The sequence below is a fragment of the Aspergillus caelatus genome (genome assembly GCF_009193585.1).
Source record: "Aspergillus caelatus strain CBS 763.97 unplaced genomic scaffold BDV27scaffold_205, whole genome shotgun sequence".
Taxonomy (NCBI): Eukaryota; Fungi; Ascomycota; class Eurotiomycetes; order Eurotiales; family Aspergillaceae; genus Aspergillus; species Aspergillus caelatus.
In genome coordinates, this window is record NW_022475468.1 from 47,676 (window position 1) to 66,118 (window position 18,443).

At 48.1% G+C, this 18,443-nt stretch overlaps 5 protein-coding genes across 5 annotated transcripts; 1 reads left to right on the plus strand and 4 right to left on the minus strand.

Annotated features, from left to right (window-relative positions):
* Window positions 1-6: 6 nt before the first annotated feature.
* On the minus strand, window positions 7-2,154 carry BDV27DRAFT_134264 (pyridoxal phosphate-dependent transferase). Its single transcript, XM_032068266.1, has 5 exons — window positions 1,878-2,154; window positions 1,719-1,813; window positions 1,067-1,669; window positions 674-1,012; window positions 7-614 (listed from the first exon to the last, which is right to left on the minus strand). Exons 1-5 carry the CDS (start codon window positions 1,941-1,943, stop codon window positions 77-79), a joined length of 1,641 nt encoding a protein of 546 aa, XP_031923685.1. The 5' UTR covers window positions 1,944-2,154; the 3' UTR covers window positions 7-76.
* A 415-nt stretch (window positions 2,155-2,569) lies between these two features.
* Window positions 2,570-5,588, minus strand: BDV27DRAFT_38719 (acetate--CoA ligase). Its single transcript, XM_032076500.1, has 6 exons — window positions 5,348-5,588; window positions 5,118-5,267; window positions 3,793-5,037; window positions 3,457-3,717; window positions 3,277-3,406; window positions 2,570-3,219 (listed from the first exon to the last, which is right to left on the minus strand). The coding sequence occupies exons 2-6, from the start codon at window positions 5,154-5,156 to the stop codon at window positions 2,882-2,884; spliced, it is 2,013 nt and encodes a 670-aa protein (XP_031923686.1). The 5' UTR covers window positions 5,157-5,267; window positions 5,348-5,588; the 3' UTR covers window positions 2,570-2,881.
* A 3,540-nt stretch (window positions 5,589-9,128) lies between these two features.
* BDV27DRAFT_134268 (uncharacterized protein) lies at window positions 9,129-10,460 on the minus strand. Its single transcript, XM_032068267.1, has 2 exons — window positions 10,162-10,460; window positions 9,129-10,078 (listed from the first exon to the last, which is right to left on the minus strand). The coding sequence occupies exons 1-2, from the start codon at window positions 10,295-10,297 to the stop codon at window positions 9,336-9,338; spliced, it is 879 nt and encodes a 292-aa protein (XP_031923687.1). The 5' UTR covers window positions 10,298-10,460; the 3' UTR covers window positions 9,129-9,335.
* Window positions 10,461-11,766: 1,306 nt separating this feature from the next.
* On the plus strand, window positions 11,767-15,832 carry BDV27DRAFT_38742 (C2 domain protein). The gene is made up of 5 exons (XM_032076501.1): window positions 11,767-12,177; window positions 12,245-12,280; window positions 12,353-12,727; window positions 12,785-14,269; window positions 14,331-15,832. The coding sequence occupies exons 1-5, from the start codon at window positions 11,860-11,862 to the stop codon at window positions 15,795-15,797; spliced, it is 3,681 nt and encodes a 1,226-aa protein (XP_031923688.1). The 5' UTR covers window positions 11,767-11,859; the 3' UTR covers window positions 15,798-15,832.
* A 442-nt stretch (window positions 15,833-16,274) lies between these two features.
* On the minus strand, window positions 16,275-18,340 carry BDV27DRAFT_134270 (uncharacterized protein). The gene has a single exon (XM_032068268.1). The coding sequence runs from the start codon at window positions 17,862-17,864 to the stop codon at window positions 16,653-16,655; it is 1,212 nt and encodes a 403-aa protein (XP_031923689.1). The 5' UTR covers window positions 17,865-18,340; the 3' UTR covers window positions 16,275-16,652.
* Between the last annotated feature and the right edge of the window lie 103 nt (window positions 18,341-18,443).

Sequence of the window (18,443 nt, forward strand, 5' to 3'; positions counted from 1 at the left end):
ATTTCCTGCTAATAGTTGAATCAAGCCTGGTCTCCCAAGTCTACATTGCACCTATCCTAGGAGTAATACTACAACTTCAGTAATCTGCCGTAGCTGCCGTCAACGCATCCTGGATTCTCGCGGTCAGATCCTCCTCTTTCTCTAGCCCAACACTGATTCGGACCATATGTCTGTCTATTCCACCCTCGGATTCTGCCCAGTCCTGCTCCCGAAAGTGTGCCAGCAGGCTGTATGGAATCGCCAGAGAGAAGTTGGTCCCGACGCTAGGTCCTTTACAAATGTCCAGCACGTCATAGAAACGAATAGCAGTCTCGGGTTTGTGGAAAACAATGCTAAGCAAATACCCGTAGCCACCATCCTTACGCCGCACCTGATCGTAGAATTGCCGTGAGGGTACTAAGCTAGGATAGTACAACTGGGCCACCGAAGAATGTTTCGCGAGTAAATTGGCGATGGTCAGGGCACTGGCACTGCATTGCTTGACTCGCTCTTCAAAGTCGGACGCATTCTGGGCCGTAATCATGGCTTCGAGAGGGAAATATGTATCCTCGTAAAGAGCTGTGAGAGCTGAGTGAATCGTGGTATAGTGGGACGACTGGGGATTCACAACGACGCTGCAATACAGCTTCGTTAGAAAATGGCTCGGATCGTCTCAGCAGTACAGGACGCTCACCTTCCCCCCATCACATTACACATGCCGCTAAAGATCTTCGTCAAGCTGGTCATAATCACATCGACGTAGGGTAAAACATCGATGTTGACGAAAGTCCCGAGCGTGTCATCGACCGCTACAATGAAGTCATACTGTGCAGCCAGGGCATGAATTCGCGGCAGATCAGGGGTCCGCAGTTGTGGATTGGAGGGAACCTCGCAAAACAAAACTTGGATGCGACGACCGGCAGCAAGGGAGGATTCCAACTCATCCAGTTCATGTTTACTTCCAGCACTGAGCAGAGTAGATCGTTTGTAATCACTCTCTTTGACACAGAGCGGAGTTTCGGCGTATGGCCATCTAAAACTATCATCAGCTCTGGGACCATCGAAGAAGAGAACCTGTTTGACATACCCGTAGATCACCGCCTCAGAGAGTTCTGCAGAGTGGGGTACCAAGGCCCTGGCCACTGCCGCAATGGCACACATTCCCTTAGGGTAGAGAAAGACGTCGTGGCTGCTGACACGACAATAGCCCGGCTGGTCGGAACTGACCAAACGTGCAATCAAGCTCCGGATAGATTCCTTTTCGGCCGCAGCCGAGTTGACCCATTGCACATCCCACGTGGAATGATCCCTGCAGGGGGCCGAAGTTTCAAAGACAGTGTCCTTTGCGTAAGAATCCATCGAGGGAAGCGCTCTGAGGCAATGCTCTGCATGGCGACCGGCGATTCCGTCCCCAAACACTTTCCAGAAATGCATGGCGGTGGAGATGCATGCCTGTGGAAACAGGACGACAAAGAAAGTGGCCCATCGCAGGACTTCCTCGTCTGCTGGTTGGTGTGGTTGAAATTTGGCGGTGTGACATGTTTCGTTGGGATGTTCAGCTGATAGTCGGGCTGTACACCTGGCGGCGGCATCGGCCGAGGGAAAGATCAGACAGCTCAAATCCTTGGGGGTGCGCAGTCGAGCACATACGGCATCCATCAATTTGCGTACGGATGGATGCATGCCAAACCTATCCCGATTGAGCCTAGAATGCAAGGTATCAGGAACGCGTAGCTAACCGTGGATAGCAGGTATGCATTGAGTCCAACAGCCATTGCTCTCGACGGCCCCAAGCAGCGACCGACTCCCATGTCGGCAGAGACACGCTTACAGACTATTGTTCTCCCTTGTCAGTTCTGCCCATGAGAGCATTGAACCAATATCGAGTTTGCACTTACATGCTTCTCGTTGGGTGGGTTGGGCTCTCCTACTGGGAGCATGTGCGGCGAGATAGACCTCATCATTTTTGAAATAGGACAAATCCGATGATAGTAAGGAGTTGAAAAGAATTTAGATTCAAAGAAATCATCCTAGTGCTAGGGCTGGATGTCCGTCCATTTATAAGGACAGGTTCATGCAGATCGTGCAAAAAGAACAAAAATATGACGAGAGAATATCTTGTACGGAGTAGCGGTCACCTTATTAGAAATTGAAGACAAGTCAGATGCAACATCCATTCGCTCACCCAGCAAGTGCTTGTCACCCTCGTGCATTCATGATGCCCACCAGCTTAGTCCAATTTCAAGTTGACAAATGGAATGGCCGGGTGTTATTGGCGGGGACAAGATCTGAGCAGAATGCTTGACCTCCACTGGCCCACTGCGTCTTCAGCTGCAAGGCTGAGAAACAAAAAACCGACCTTACCTCAGTACTAGTAGTTAGCACTAGAAGTGGTTTCCCCCTTTTATTTTTGGGTTTCTTGTTTATTTGTTGGTCTTTTTTTCTTCTTTTTTCTTTCTTTCTTTTTTTTTTTAAAAAAAAAAAAAAAAAAAAATTAATATTGTCAGCCATCAATCAGGTACTAGTGGGGAAGCTACTTAGTAGTAATGAGCATGAAAAGTAACTACGTGCGTTTCGTTCGGAAACATACTATTATAAGTAGAAATAGGTTCTATTCTTTAAGCAGAATAAAAGAAAAAGGAGGATATATATATTGAGAAATTGGAACCTGATACACATATCAAACAGAATAATATCGCTTCTCCAAGTGACAGAACACGGGAATCACATAGTAAAGCCAGAGCGAAATACGCGCACATGAGAATAGTTCTGCCTTTCACAAGCACTGCACCAGTTCAGCGCAAAGGAATTAAGAACATCATGTCATACTAATCGCTGTTTTTAATTTTTTTTTTTTTTTTTTTTTTTGGTATTTCTTTTCATAAGTCATGTCGTCGTCCATCTATTTGCCCCGGGCAGTGTGAACGGTTTCAATGATCCTGTCGACCACCGAAGGATCAGACAGGGTAGAAGTATCACCCAAACTGTCCTCCTCGCCGCTCAGGATCTTCCGCAGGATACGCCGCATGATCTTACCGCTGCGAGTCTTGGGGAGGTCATCAACGACAAAGACGGCCTTGGGAGCGGCGAATGGCCCAATCGACTTGCGAACCTGCATAACAAGGTCTTTACGGACCTGCTCATTCGTCTCATTGCCCTCCTTCAGAGCCACAAATGCATTGACCGCTTGGCCAGTGAGTTCGTCAGCAATACCGACCACGGCGGCTTCAGCAACCATATCTGTCATGGAATGTCAGCGTCGAGCGTCTCTGGCTTCGTCTCCTTTCTACTACTTACGGTGTTCAAGCAGAGCAGCTTCAATCTCAGCAGTGGACAGCCGGTGACCGGATACGTTGACCACGTCGTCAACACGGCCGCGGATCCAGTAGTATCCATCGTGATCACGACCGGCGCCATCTCCAGTGAACTACCACCAGTTAGCCACAATCTTTCAGAATGACTCGAGTATTTCCTTACGTAGTAGCCCTTGTAGACATTGAGATAGGTATCCATGTAACGTTTGTGAGCACCCCACACCGTGCGGGCCATGCTAGGCCAGGGCTGCTTGAAGGCAAGCACACCTTCCACGTCATTGCCCGAGATCTCCTCTCCGGAGACAGGGTCAATGATGGCAGGCTCAATACCGAAGAAGGGCAACGAGGCACTACCGGGTTTCGTAGGGGTAATTCCACCCAAAGGTGTGATGACGTTCGAACCAGTTTCGGTCTGCCAGTAAGTCTAATAAGAGCAAAAAATAGTCAGTACTGCGCCCTAGAAAGAGAGTCAAGACAATAAAACAATCGGATTCCATACGTCGCAAATGTGTGCCTCTTCCTTTCCGACTTTCTCGAAGTACCATTTCCAAACCTCTGCAGCAATAGGCTCACCGACGGAGCCCAGGACACGCAGATGAGCCATCTTGTGGTGAATGTGCTCGTCTCCAGCGCGCTTCAACAACCGCAGTGCTGTAGGGGCGACGTAGAACTGAGTAACCTGGTGCTTCTCAATGACATCCCAGTAGCGAGAAAAGTTGGGGTACGCTGGGGTACTCTCAAAGACGACAGTGGAACATCCCAGGAGCAAAGGAGCATACACAACATAGGTATGACCAGTGATCCAACCGACGTCACCACCGCAGAAAAAGCGATCGTCGTCGTGGATATCAAAGACGTACTTTCCGGTCATCGCAGCACCCAGGAGATATCCAGCGGTGGTGTGCATAACACCCTTGGGCTTTCCAGTCGAACCAGAGGTATACAGCAGGAACAGAGGGTCTTCGGAGCTCATGGACTCGGGAGGGAAGTAATTGGGGTACTTCTCTACCTCCTCGTGCCACCAGACATCACGACCTTGGGTCCAGGGGACCTCAGTACCGGTGCGCTTGTAGACCAGCACGCTTGTAACGTCAGGGCACTGCTTCAAAGCCTCGTCAACAATACGCTTGGTGCCAATCACCTTGCCGCCTCGCTTGCCCTCATCGGTGGTAATGACCACTTTAGATCCGGCATCGATAACACGGTCACGGAGCGAGTCTGACGAGAATCCTGCAAACACCACGGAGTGGATGGCACCAATACGGGAACAGGCCAGGAAGGCCACAATAGCCTCCGGAATCATAGGAAGATAGATGGCCACAGTATCACCCTTCCTAACACCTTGCTGTTTAAGCACCCAGGCGACTCGAGATACTTCACGAAGCAGCTCTCCATAGGTAATATTACGGCCCTCGTTTGGCTCATCAGCCTCGTAGATGATCGCAACCTTGTCGGGGTTCTTGAGTGCATGACGGTCCACGCAGTTGAAGGCCGCGTTTAAGCGACCTTCCACAAACCAGGCACTGTCACCGTTCTCCAGAGAGCCAGTGTGGGTAGTTTCGAAGTCTTTGTCGAAGGAAAGGAGTTCACGAGCCATGCGGGCCCAGAAGGTCTGAGGGCTGCGAATTGATTCGTCATAGAGCTTCTTATATTCATCCAGGTCTTTCAAGTGAGTGCCAGTCGGGTGCTTCTCATAGAAAGCCTTAGGGACATGGAAAGTATCGACCTCGTGGGCTTCCAGCACCTGAAATGATGCGATTAGCCAGCCGTCAGACTGTATATTATCTGGGGGGGATTGTTTTTTTTTTTTTTTTTTTTTCATACCACAGAGGGCTTAGGGGGCATCACGTTGCCGTCGGCCATGATTCGTTGGCGCGAAAGGAGAGATGCTTGAGCTAGACGAGAAACAACGAGACGGTGAGTCTTAGAGAGGGGAGGAAATATAAAAAAAGGTAAAGAGAGAAGACAGCGTTTCTAGTTCCGGAGGGGGAAGAGGTCAGCATGAGCGTGACAATCAGTATGAAGTGGCGGCGGCAAGGACTATTTGAACTCACTGTCCAAAACGAATTAATTATGGTTGTATCTGATCGGGATGGTTAGAGGGGTGGGTATAATACGAAGAACCCCTCCAAGGTAAGGTAGTAGTGTAGAGGAAGAGGGAAGGAGCAGATTGAAAACGGAAAAGAAGAAAGGATGAAAAGAGAAAGGGCTTATGGGGACTTTGTCTCAGGCCGGGGGAGGGAGAGAAGCGTTATTTATTGAATCCAACACACAAACTAAATAAATGGACCAACAGACAATGTTGAGGTCCCGCAGTCCGGCAGTCCGGTGGAGGTTTCTCGGCCACCTTATATCTCTAGTCCACCAACAACCATTCATCCTTCCGCGCGACCGGTGCTCTGGCTTTACCGGCAGTTCAATTGTTTACTATCTTTCAGAGGGCGTAGGGAAAATCATGAGCCTTAGTATTCCTCTTGGTTTTCCTCGTTCCCCGCCTTATGGAATACAGTGACAGTGTGCACTGTACGCTCACGTTCATATACATCCACCTGTTATAGGTACCTTTTTCTACTGAATCTAGATAAAATAAGAAGAAATACGTTTATGGAAGGAAGGTTGAATTCCATTACAGTCCTTTTTCTCTAGCTATACTAATTAAGACTGAAACCTATGGGAATTGTTATTATTATTATTTTGAACCCTGCACTTTTTAATATTAGAGTGGTGGTGGTGGTGGTGTTTTTTTTTCTCTCTCCCCCTCCAATAACAGCATCCACCTTTTACCTACTAGTACTACTACTCCAGAGTACGTACTAGGTACCGTAGGTACCAAAGTACAGTACAGTCTAAAACCTACCACTCGCATTGGTCCGAACGCGGCAAGTCGAAAATGGTTAGACTCGGCCATGCGGGGCTCGCAGAGGGCCTGACAGCTTCTCTTTCCGTTGCTCCGGGGAAAGGAATCTCAAGGATCCGTCAGCATTTTATCGAAAATGGTTCATCCTTGGGTATTCAGAAGTTAAGGGTCATGAGGGGAGCAGATCAATATCATCCGTTCATTACTACTCCGTATGGAGTACTAACTGCTTTATTACTGAAACCGCTCTCCGTTGTGACTTCCCTTGATTACCTTTTTTTTTTTTTTTGGTAGTACTTACATTCAGTGCCCTGGGTCCATGCTCTCATCACCATGGGGCCAGACCAGTGATTAATGAATCTAGAGTTGTTCAAGTGTTACCCAGGGAGTCAGTGTGCGATGCAGCCCCAGCGGATCGGATTTTCCACATGTTTGGTTATTGGTTGGGACAGTACGGATTATCACAAGAGCAGGTGCCGAGCCATCGAAGTGGAGGGGTAATCTCGTAACTTCTCATCATCTGCGGGGTGGAAACTTTAAGGCGCACTGTGTATGTATTTACCTACTAGTACTACTAACAGACGGACAGGAGAATAATCAAACAAGAACACTGCACCAATGATTCTATTGAAAACGTGACAATTCAATGCCGTTTGCGGAAACTACTCATAGTATCATGGATGGATTATGGATAGATCCCGGGTAGTACCTCATTCGGTAGGGAATATCTCGACCTATGTGCCTAGATCTGTCGTGGGTGAGATTAAGATTGATAATAATACATGGTAATAAGTTGAAACAAGGGACAGTATTGGGCGGTCATAGCAAGGGTCGAAAATTAAGAGTCCGACCATGACCGTCACTTACCGAAGGGAGTAAAAGCACCAGCTGACGACAGCCCAACTTTTACCACAACTGACAGGTGAAAATTATCTCATCCCGCCTAGACAAGGTTATATTGGTTACCTCATGCATACCAAAGGTATACAGTATTATGCTCATCGCTCAGAGTTTATTGAGGTAGATAATGACATCTTTGTCGGACAACTTGTCCCCGTTCCATTGGGCATCGTCCTAACTTGCCTAAGAGGGTAAATCACGGTTCTTCTCTCTTTTCTGATCATCACGGAATAGATCCCAAGCTTCAGACTAAATAGAAAAATGTGACCGAAATACTTCTCCACGACTGTGGGGAGATTTTTGTGGGTAGGCCATGTTGCTAATGAGAAGAAAACTGTGGTCCTTACGGCCACCTATCAAGATCATCATAATGAAGGGAGGGGCAATGTGGAGAGAGGGTCGGCAACGCGAACATCAGAGAGTCTACCACCTCCGGAGTACGGAGTACATACTCCATAGAATGATCAACGCTCGGCTCCCCTGCCTGGGTTTCCAGGCACTGAATCGCCTGTACCGAGACGGCTACACGGAAGCCCGGACATCTCTGTTAACCGTGACGAACACCGAGGTTATGGTTGCTCGCCTCATAAACATGTTTATAAGGTTATCTTCCCTTCATCCTGTTCCTGTTCCGACTGCGTACTTTGCTCTTCCACATCCACACTACATCGGGAAAACGGATAATCACCTGTTCTGCGCCGCCTCAGGCACGCCTCCTACTAGGTACTGATTTAGTGGTGGTTAGCGGCTACTGAGGATCATCTAACTCGTCAAAACTCACACCAGCTTATTTCTTAGTTGACTCCGGTACAGACTTTCGAACCCACTCCCTCCTTACCACTTGCGCTAGCCTCTAGGTACGTACTCTTCGTTCCTCCGTCTGGGTTCAAATAGAGGCCTCCCCCTCCTTGCTCATACTACGTGGGTACTACCTACTACGTCGGACCTACCATCCATTGTCACAGCTTAAGGTACGGAGCTCACTCCGGAGGCTACATTGGTCGTCGCAATCCACAGTAACTGCAACTTTAGTGTAACATAGTGCAGTCTCGTCAAATCTCGACTGACTGGACTTGCTTAAAACAGCAAGGTTCGGTTGACTTCTTGTGCCGCACCCGGTGGGCCTGATTATCATTCCACCGCTAGTCTACTCCGTAGTGCGCGAACCACTTTGAGTGTGGGCTTGGTTTTACTTGACGGCTTATCTGCGAACCAATGATCACAACTTATTAGGATGGACATACCGGTAGCCCTGTTCTTCCCAGTCTCGATTTCACACTAATAGATGGCGCGTTTGATACCCTTGTTGGGATTCTAGCGTTGCTTAGTTACAGTCGCCTCGGAACATCCGGGCTCTGAACATCAGTCTCTGTGGCCTGTCTTGATATTGGAGCAACATGCCGCTACGCCAGTAGTCCATACTCCGGAGTACCCATATTATCAGTTATTTACGACACGAATTGGGATACTATCTGGAGTCAGGTGGCGGAGAGACCTTTGTTACAATACATACTATATGTGAACCTTATTATAGTACCCTATAACCCTTCCTATTACAAGATTACAGAAAATGATGATTCTAGACACACGGCGAAACAGGCATTATCTATGTTAAGGTACGTATACGTCACCCCGACGCCAGCTTGAGGACTACTGTCGATCACCAACCCGGACAATCCACCATGGTACGGAGTATAACGGCACCTATCCTGTCACAATTCCGTATTTTATCTATAGTATACAGTCTGCCGGTAACAAAGGGTGGATAAGTAAAGGCGTCAACTGGTTTAGGCATATCCGCAATTGATATATCTGTCGCCAGTACGGAGTATCTAGATTTAGATATGAAGTGACACCCAGCTGCTGTACTTCCTGCTGCAGTTTGTGCTACCTTAAATTATATATAACAGACAGGGGAAGACTATGCGGGGCCGTTTTTTGTATAACTTGATCTTGCTGGTTCCGCAAGATGTTGACAGATAATTCTAGGATGACCTGGCAATGGCGACGCCTTGGCTGGAGGGAGATCAGGAGTCTGTTTTGTAAATAATCAGTCATATACAACGGAATGTAATAAATAGAAGTGAGAGTGAAGTATATTGTACGGTGGTGCCAATAATGACAAGTAAGTGATTAACACATTCAAACTATAAGACAGGAGGTCATAGCTTCAGTTGCCGTTGCTTTTCATATGAATACCATCACAGCTTACAATGCAAGATCCGAAGAGAAAAGAACAAAATAACAGTTGTAACGCGCATAACGACCAACAACATCAATCATGCTTAATAGGCCGTCCACTCACGGCTCCACCAAGCGCCCATCCCCAGTAAGAACACAACAAGGCTACCGTCGCGGACTATGTCCTGGAAGAGTTGAAGCCAGAGCATTATCCCGGCAGCCGTCCCAGTCCGGCCCTTGCTCATTAATCTCGCGCCAGTCAACACAACTTCCCCCGTTGTAAAGTAAAGGAATGGGTTCTGTGCAGTGGCAGGGGGTGGTGGCTGGCTACCGTAGGTAGAAACTGACGTTCCAATGAGCATGAGCAAGTAAATCCCGATAGCCACCGCGAACAGTACGTGCAGAACTTTCCATGTCCGGACCTCCTTCTTCTCCTCATCAGTCGGTTTGTGAGTTGCAGCTCCAAGAAGATCCGCGACAAATGGAGGGAGTCCAAGGGCAGATATGAGATCGGCTGGTGATGGACCGCCAGCAGCTCCACCAGGAGCTCCACCAGGAGCCTGATCTTGCCCATTCATTCCTGCCATTAAGGTATTGAGCATTTGCATGGTGGGATCCTCTTCCTGAGGGCCCTGCTCAGATGATGATGGTCCACCTTGGCGGAGAAGGGCGCGGAATAACTCCTGTTGTGCTTGTAGGTTTTCGGGAGACTGGGGTTCGGGGTTCGACGTTGGTTGGGCTGGCGCTGATGCTGGTGCCGGTGCTGGTTGCGATTGAGGCTTTTCTGTCTCCGGTGTGGAAGAAATCTGCGCAGGGGGCTGGGGAGATGGCGATGTCTCTTCACGCACTGCAGAATTGAAGTTAGCTTCGCTCATCGACCTCAAAGACCGGCGAGGTGCGTGTAAAAGACAAAAGAAGGGGAGTCCGTACTACTTGTGGGTGTGCGTCCGCTGAGACTAGTAATCTTATCCAAACGCGCTGCACCACCCTCTTTGATTTTAGCTTCACGACGCTCGCGTCGGAGACGAGCTGCTCGCTGAGCTGGCGACTCTTCTGCTGAAGACATTCTCGGGGAATTTGTGAATTGACTGTTTTGATCGACTTCGAGTAGGATTCGGTGCGTACTATAAAGTTCAATTACTGTATTGATTGGTATGTAGTATGTGCACGATGCGCTAGTACCAGCTAGTGAGTTGGCACAGCCTTATAGATAACGACCTGTTGAGTAGGATGTTGTTGGTCCTTCGGCCACTTGAAAGTGATTGATGTCAGGTAATCTAAGTCTTGGCGCTTGTTGAGCGATTCCTTTTCTTATTCGCTATGCGTGAAACTGTGGGGCAGTTTGGATTAATAAGGACGAAGATATGCTTCTAACCTGTTTTGGAATATACTGGCAGTTACGGAGTACTAGGTAAGTATATGGAGAAGCGGTTTCCTGGCTAGGGCATTGATTCAATTGGTGACACGCGATGAAGCGCTGAGAAGGGTTCGGCTTCCTTCGTATGAACCATCGCCTAGTGCTAAGGTAATTCTACAGCTGTCGACAGTCCAATATTGGATTCATAGATAGCTTTTAACACAATATATAACCCTGTGAGATCCATACAAACAGAGAAGCTTTACGGCAATATCCTTGTATCTATAACACTATTGTAACGAACAAAGTCTTATTTAGTATACCCGTCTATGTCTCGATATATTATATACATTGCTCGGGAATTTGTTTACTAATTGTATAGTACCATTGTGTCGACCATTTCAGGAATGTACTCAGTAAAATTACGTACACGCAATCTTATAAGTTTGAATGGCTGGTCTTCCACCCACAATGAAAATATAAATATAAACAGTAGCAGTGTGACATCATCACTCAAGGATCGTCCCGTGCTATCGACAGCCTTGCGACCAGTCGGGACGATGCCATTTCACAGAGTAATTACTGGAAGAAACCGAGCCACAACCGTTCAATCTGAAGTGGCCTGGACACATTCATGATGAGTCGTCTCATATTATTTCAATACAGAGAAAGAAAAGCTTACTGGAACGAGGATACTAACAGCTATTGACGATATCAGCCAACTTCAATGGGCCAATTCATCATGTATGCCAAGACCATCTCGGCCTTGATGAGAGACGGTCTTAATCAGTGACATCCACATGGTATCCGGAATTCTAAAGCAAAGTTAGTATTAGTCCTGTGTATATCTTGGTGCCTTCAGTCTATTTCTAACTTCTAGTGCGACTCTTATTTCTTGTTAGTAGACCGTCCGTACACCTTCTTAACTCCACCGGACATTGGCTGACGTTTGGGGGTTCCTCCACAATGACGTAGTTCTTCCTACGGTAGGGCTGGACGATGCCATTACTTCACCAGAGCTGCTGTTCCTCTCACGCAAGACACGGACTAGAACCCACTCATTGCTTTCAAATACCCCTTTCATCTTCAATTCCGTTTAACTCAATTCCTTCTGCCCCCCTTGATCTCCGCCCAACACAGGACTCAGAGCGTCCAAATTCTAGCATGAGAGCTCGGGCCGCTGTTTGACTTGCATGGTTTCTCAGTTTCCTCCTTTTTTCATCTATCCATAGCTTCTATTGAGAGACACCCTTGTTAAGCTTATCTTCAGCATGGGACCCCATACTACCGGGGTTGATTCTCCCAAACACCACCGGGTAGGAGAACATTATGGTACACACAACCCGGTTCCCACTATCCAAAAGTTCCTAGAGCACTTGGAAAAAGACAAGCAGGACCGTAAGGCCCATGAGGAGGTTGTCACCGCGAGGGAAAAGGAGGAAGAGGCCCGCGGAGAGGCGAAACCTCATAAGCCGCGGAAGAGACCTGGCAAAGGTAAAACCCGTATGGTTACAGATCCGACAACTGGTCGCGAGATAGAGGTTGAAGACCAGGATGCGGATTCGATGGAAGTTGTGAAGAATCCTAAGGTATGTATTCCATGATACTATTTCCTTACTCGTTTGGTAACAGTTTCAATTGTTAATCTGGCTGTAGTTGGTAGTCCCCAATGCCAATCTTGGAAAGCCAACGGTTAGTATCCCAACACGAATTAGCTCTCTTATGGCTAGCCCAAACTGACAGTTCATGCAAAAAAAAATGAAGGATGTCAGGACATCCCCAAGCCAGAGCCTCAAGGATTACAAAGAGAATCAGGATATAACAGCACCTCCGGACCCCATCGCAGAGGGTACTACTTCCGACGTCCCCCTCCACGGAGAAATCACGAATGTTCTCTTTCATCCAACCCCGTCCATTTCCTACAAGCCTATGTATGACCAACTAGAGAAAAGGGGGACTGGGGTCTGCATAGGGATCGTATTTGGAACCCTCTTTGTGGGCCGGATGTTTGGTGGCTCACTTTGGGCTCTCCTCCCCTTGGCTGCCTGCATTGCAGGTGGTGTGTGGCTGTGGGTACAAGAAGTTATTCGGAGTGGCCGAGAGATGGAATGGAGCAGCGAGCAACTGCGAGGGCAAATGGTAGGTCGAATTTCTGTCTTCGTCTGATCTTACAATTACTGATATCTCATCCTCTAGGCTATTGCTAATCTCCTGCCTGAATCTGTTGAGTGGATGAATTCATTTCTTGGAGTCATCTGGGGCCTGATTAACCCGGACATGCTGTCGCCTATTGCCGATACAATCGAGGACATTATGCAGGCGTCCGCTCCTAGCGTGGTTGAGAACGTTCGTATTGCCGAAATTGACCAAGGGAACAATCCTTTGCGGATACTAAGTCTGCGAGCTCTTCCAGACGAACATGTACAGCACATTAAGGACAATGTCCGTGAAGAAAATCTCAAGAATAAAGACCCTCAAGAAGCCGCCGCCATGGAGGAGGGTGGCAGTTATTATAATATAGAAGCTTCCTTTGCTTACCACGCAAAGCCGACCGATCAAACCGCTTCCTCCAAAGCACGTAATATGCATATGCAGTTGGTCTTTTATCTGGGCATCAGAGGCCTTTTCGGAGTTCCTTTCCCGGTTTTTGTGGAGTTGATTGAGATGGTTGGCACTGTCCGAATCAGATTTCAGTTGATGCCCGAAGCACCCTTTATGAAGGACATGACATTCAGTCTTGTGGGAATCCCTCACATCAGAGCCGGATGTATGCCGATGTTCAAAGCTGGCGTCAATATCTTGAACCTCCCTCTCATCTCGAATTTCGTCAACTATGCCATTGGTACGGCATGTGGTCTCTTTGCGGCTCCCAAATCGATGACAATGGACCTCAGTATGATTCTCAAAGGCGACGATATCATCAAGGAGACTCAAGCATTGGGTATCATGTGGATTCGTATTCACCGTGCAACTGGGCTAAGCAAGCAAGATAGACGTGGCAGCTATGGTGGTGGTAGCGATCCATACATAAATCTTTCTTTCTCGAAGTACGGCAAGCCTATGTATTGCACAAGAGTGATTACAGACGACTTGAATCCAGTTTGGGAAGAAACTGCAGCACTACTTGTGAATCCGGAACTTATCAGCGCCAACGAGAATCTAAGTGTTGAACTATGGGATTCAGATCGCAACACGGCAGATGACATCGTTGGTAAGGTTGAGTTGCCGATCCGTGAGATGATCCAGCATCCAGCGCGGATGTATCCCCAAGTATCTAAGCTGCAAGGTCTCAACGAGGGGAGCGAGATGCCCGGTGAGCTACACTGGGAAGTCGGCTTCTTCGGAAAACCGAAACTGAGGCCAGAGCTAAGGACGGACGGCAAAAAGAAAGACCTACCTGAGAATCTCCGGGACAACCCTCAATTCCAAGATGATAAGGGAGTCATCACCAATGAAGAGGAGGATGCCATCACTCACACGCCGCCGGACCCGCTCTGGCCCAGTGGCATTCTTAGCATTGTGGTACATCAAATTGTGAACCTGCAACTTGCAAATATCAAGGGAAGCCGGTATCGAAAAGGAAGAGAATATGAACCAGCGAAGCCATATGGAGAAAATACGGAAGAACAAGGAGGGGACCTGCCAACCAGCTATTGCAAGATTATATTAAATGATCAGCTGGTAATCTTTGATCCCACCGATTTTACTTAAGAACAACTGAAGCTAATGGTGAATTATGCAGGTCTATCGTACGCGGCCGAAAGCTGTCAGCTCAAAGCCCATATTTAATGCCGGCACGGAACGATTTGTTCGAGACTGGCGTTCAGCCATCGTTACCGTGACTGTTAGGGACCAGCGCTACCGAGAGCATGATCCAATTCTGGGAGTGGTACCCCTAAAGCTATCAGAAATCCTCCAAACGAGCTCGCAGGTTACCCGATGGTACCCTCTAGATGGCGGCATTGGATATGGACGAATTCGCATCTCACTACTCTTACGACATGTTGAAACTCGGCTGCCTCCAAACATGCTTGGATGGGATGTCGGTACGTTTGAGTTCGCCTCGGATAAGATCATCGCGAGGAACTTCAGCCATCGAGCCAAGATCAAGCTACGGACGGGTGGCAGTAGCGGCAAGATCCCACGATACGTGGCTTCAATCGAAGGGCAGGACACTTCTTTCAACTTGACTAACGGATCTCTCCACAAGAGTATCCGACTGCCCGTAAAGCACCGCTACAGATCTCCCGTTGTATTTGAGTTCTACTCACCAGGAAAACATGGCGCTGCAGCCTACGCAATACTCTGGCTCCAGCACCTGGTAGACAACGAAGACACCCCTGTCGATCTACCCCTCTGGTCAACGAAGAACGGAAAACGACTCACCCAAAACTACATCACAGAAGAAAACTGGGAAGCCAAACGTGAGCCAGGACTAGAAGACCTCCAGATCATCGGTCGACTCCAGTTCACATGCCGCTTCACTCCCGGCATCGACGATTCCCATGAACACTACGTCGTGGACAACCACTCCCGTGAGACCTACGAAACATGGGAAGCGTGCATCGCCGAAGGCGTACGGCCCCGAAGCATCTCCCTCGAAGTCCCAGAAGAAACGGAACAATTACATGAAAGATCACTAGTCGACGGTCGCGATGTCCTGAAGCACGCCGACCCCAAAGAACGCCGCCAATGGATCGACAAACAAGGACAAGATTGGAGTGGCGCATTCGGCAACGACCCCAGCGCATTTATGAATCACGACGGACACAAGGTCGCCGAACCCGGCCGTGACAAGCCACCGTACTCTGCTGATGGCCATTCCGTGGAGGCTGTACACCCCGAAGGAGAAGAAGACGACGATGACGACGACAGCGGCGGCTCCTCCAACTCCTCATCTTGCAGGACCGAGACCTCCACAGAGCAACGACTCTCTACTCTGAATGGCTCTCGGCTATCCTCTACAGAAACTCCACCCTCCACCACCGAAGATAGTCTCGCTAGCTCAAGTAAGGGGAATAAGCAGACGAAAAAGGCCAATCGACGCAGTGAGCAACGACAACAGCGTGGCCTGATGCAATGGAAACCGGCTCGTAATGCGGTCTTCGCGCGTGATGAGGCAAAGTATGCGCTGCGGAAAGTGAGGAAGAGGTTCACTGGCAATCTGACTGGCCGGGAGCCCGATATTGAAACCGAGACTGGTAATTAAAGTGCGGTGTACGTGCTTACTGTATCTATATTTATCTATAGTTGATGCTTTCACGAATCATGGAATGATTTTACCTGTATGGTGTATGGAGTGTATAACCTCTTTTTGAATATGTTATTTTTTTTTTTTTTGAGTTTGAGTTTGAGTTGTACATTAGGGCTTGCTGACGCTGCATGATTATGATGTCACGGAGTTGGGTTGGCAATTTGGTATCCGTACACTCTCCTTAGTAGTTTACATGAACAGCTTGCTCTTATGGCATCCTTGCGAACCGTCGTACTTCACCGCTGAAACTGTTTATCTGTCCTCAACGGCGTGCGTATTCTTATAAATTACCAGATCGGTAGAGTCTAAATACGGAATGTGGATTTCGAGGTCCACATGTTTCTCTATTAATACGACTTGATCGGCAGTCGTATTCGTGTCGCATGAGGAGGACCTTGAATGGAGTCAAACATGGTGCGAGGGAAGGTAGAACCGTGCATAACCGATGGTTTCTCAAGTACCACCGTAGATATTTATTAGAATAGTAAGGAATAATATATAGGTATGTATATGCTGTGATGGGAAACAAAAAGTGTATATATATATATATGCAATGGCACCATGCCGCCAACCTCGTTAGTATCAAACAAGCAAAGGCTTTCTCATGTAACTCCCAATGTAAAGAATAATCAATCAATAATGCTCTGGAAACATCAACCGAACTCAACCTGATATGTATATGAACATGTATATGTATGTATGAAGAGATGCTTGCTGAAAGGCTCATGGTCCCATGCCTTCTATATGCATAAATCGTAATCGGAAATCCTAAACTCATCAATGCATGCTTGGTTTCCATTTCATCGCTCGTCATTGGATTGGATTCGCGTGCGATCGTTCAGCTTCGTGAGTCGTATTACTCTTGCAGCCATCATTTGTGACGACCTCTAGAGCGATGGATGAACTTGGGCTGGGATTTTGTTCTGAGATGCTGGACAAAGACGTAAGGTTCGAGACCCAGGATCTAGGGCTGTCATTCTCGTTGTCCGGCGATATTGTGGTGGCATTAGAGGTAGGGGATATGTTCGGTATAGTTTCTGTCGGGTTGGATGTTGTCTGCTCTTCAGCCTGCGAAGGTTGGGCATTTCCATTCCGAATCTCTAGCGGTCCCAGGGTCCATCTCCATTCGCAGCGACGTTTGGCCCGATTTTGACATGGCGTTTGTGGAGTGGAGGAGCCATCTTTGTCAATCCCGTCCATTAGAGCAACTGCCCGGATTTGTTTTTCCGCGCTTAAGTGCTTCCGCTTCTTCTTTCCGAATGATTTCAAGCGGTTATTGCTCGATTTTGCCTCCACATCTTCATCCGACGTGCTCGCATCGGATGGTTCCGCACTCGTGTTCGAATCCGAATCTTCCCCGGAGCCAGCTTCGTGGGATTCAGGATTGGGCTGATTTGTGATATCGGAGTGGCGCGCGGTATAGTACACGGTTTGGATTTCCTCTTCTAGCGGCTGCCGATAGCTTACTTGTTTCTTGGCGGGGAAAAAAACACGGCGTGAGCTCGGTCCACCATTGGGCCCGTTCGCGACCACCGAGCCCCGGCGCCTGCAGGTTGGTTCTAGCGGCGAGTTGCGAAGAATACTTTTGACTCCAAGAGGGAGCTGATAAGGGCTGTTTGTGGTATATGGCGACGAGGGTTTGCTGAACCGGTGATTGGATGACCTTGAGGGGGAAGCGGTGGCAGAGGATGGTACGGCGACTTCATAGGCATTCTTAAAAGTGTTGCGAACAGTGGGGGACGCTGTCGGTCCGGTAGCAAGCGAAAGAGACAATCCCGTCGAAGAAGTGCCGAATGTCAGGGGAAGTGAAGTCGTTTGGAGTGTAAGTTTGGGTCTCATAGTAGGTCGTCGGTTACTTGTCACGTTTGATGACAGACTACAGGACAAGTTTGAGTGAGAGACTGTCGATGGGCATGGTGAGGTCTGAGAAGTGACCGTGGGCATAGTTGTTTGCGAGGCCGTTGGACCTGCTTCGGAAGGAGGATAATGTGACGTTGGCGGTTGCATGGGGGCAAGAAGCATGGCGATGAGTCCTTCAGCAATAGAGCTCAAGGTGGAAATAGATGGGAAGAGGGTTAAAAGAAAAGAAGAAGAAGAAGAAGAAGAAGAAGAAGAAGAAGAGTAAGAGGATAGGGTCGATGAACAGAGAAACAAACAAGTGGTGAGTCTAAATGGCCGACGGACGCGGATTAGGGTGCACCCCGCACTCAATAAGAGTTGAAGTGATGTGAAAGACTGGTTAACTAGGTAATAAAAGGAAGTCTAATGCATCAGACTAAGAGAGTGATCACAGTGCAAGGTATAAGAGCCTAAGTAAGTAAGAGGAGTGGCGGATCGCGCTGGAGAAAAAAAAGAGGAGACGACGTGGGCGCTTATCCAATTGTCTGGAGAGAGAGTTTCCTATTTTAGGAAGAACCGCATCGGAGGGGTTGGAACTGAATGTCGATCACCAACGGCGGGTCATGAAAAGACACAGAGAGAGAGAGAGAGAGAGAGAGAGAGATTTTCTTTTTTTTTTTAACCATGTGGCAGCTTCTCAAGATGTATATAAGAATATTTAAAAAATGAGAAAGAAAAAAGAGGTAGAGCTTAAACAGAAAG

What these genes read in the sequence shown, in the direction of transcription:
- BDV27DRAFT_134264 (XM_032068266.1), bottom strand. Translation starts at nt 1,943, where the DNA reads ATGATGAGGTCTATCTCGCCGCACATGCTCCCAGTAGGAGAGCCCAAC. An exon ending in ATGCATACCTGCTATCCACG is followed by an intron (nt 1,670 to 1,718) that starts GTTAGCTACGCG and finishes CAATCGGGATAG; the next exon opens with GTTTGGCATGCATCCATCCG. An exon ending in TCTGAGGCGGTGATCTACGG is followed by an intron (nt 1,013 to 1,066) that starts GTATGTCAAACA and finishes TGATAGTTTTAG; the next exon opens with ATGGCCATACGCCGAAACTC.
- BDV27DRAFT_38719 (XM_032076500.1), bottom strand. Translation starts at nt 5,156, where the DNA reads ATGGCCGACGGCAACGTGATGCCCCCTAAGCCCTCTGTG. An exon ending in TGCCCCCTAAGCCCTCTGTG is followed by an intron (nt 5,038 to 5,117) that starts GTATGAAAAAAA and finishes GCATCATTTCAG; the next exon opens with GTGCTGGAAGCCCACGAGGT. An exon ending in AAGAGGCACACATTTGCGAC is followed by an intron (nt 3,718 to 3,792) that starts GTATGGAATCCG and finishes TGCTCTTATTAG; the next exon opens with ACTTACTGGCAGACCGAAAC.
- BDV27DRAFT_134268 (XM_032068267.1), bottom strand. Translation starts at nt 10,297, where the DNA reads ATGTCTTCAGCAGAAGAGTCGCCAGCTCAGCGAGCAGCTCGTCTCCGA. An exon ending in CGGACGCACACCCACAAGTA is followed by an intron (nt 10,079 to 10,161) that starts GTACGGACTCCC and finishes TCAATTCTGCAG; the next exon opens with TGCGTGAAGAGACATCGCCA.
- BDV27DRAFT_38742 (XM_032076501.1), top strand. Translation starts at nt 11,860, where the DNA reads ATGGGACCCCATACTACCGGGGTTGATTCTCCCAAACACCACCGGGTA. An exon ending in AGCAACTGCGAGGGCAAATG is followed by an intron (nt 12,728 to 12,784) that starts GTAGGTCGAATT and finishes CTCATCCTCTAG; the next exon opens with GCTATTGCTAATCTCCTGCC. An exon ending in TTATATTAAATGATCAGCTG is followed by an intron (nt 14,270 to 14,330) that starts GTAATCTTTGAT and finishes TGAATTATGCAG; the next exon opens with GTCTATCGTACGCGGCCGAA.
- BDV27DRAFT_134270 (XM_032068268.1), bottom strand. Translation starts at nt 17,864, where the DNA reads ATGCTTCTTGCCCCCATGCAACCGCCAACGTCACATTATCCTCCTTCC.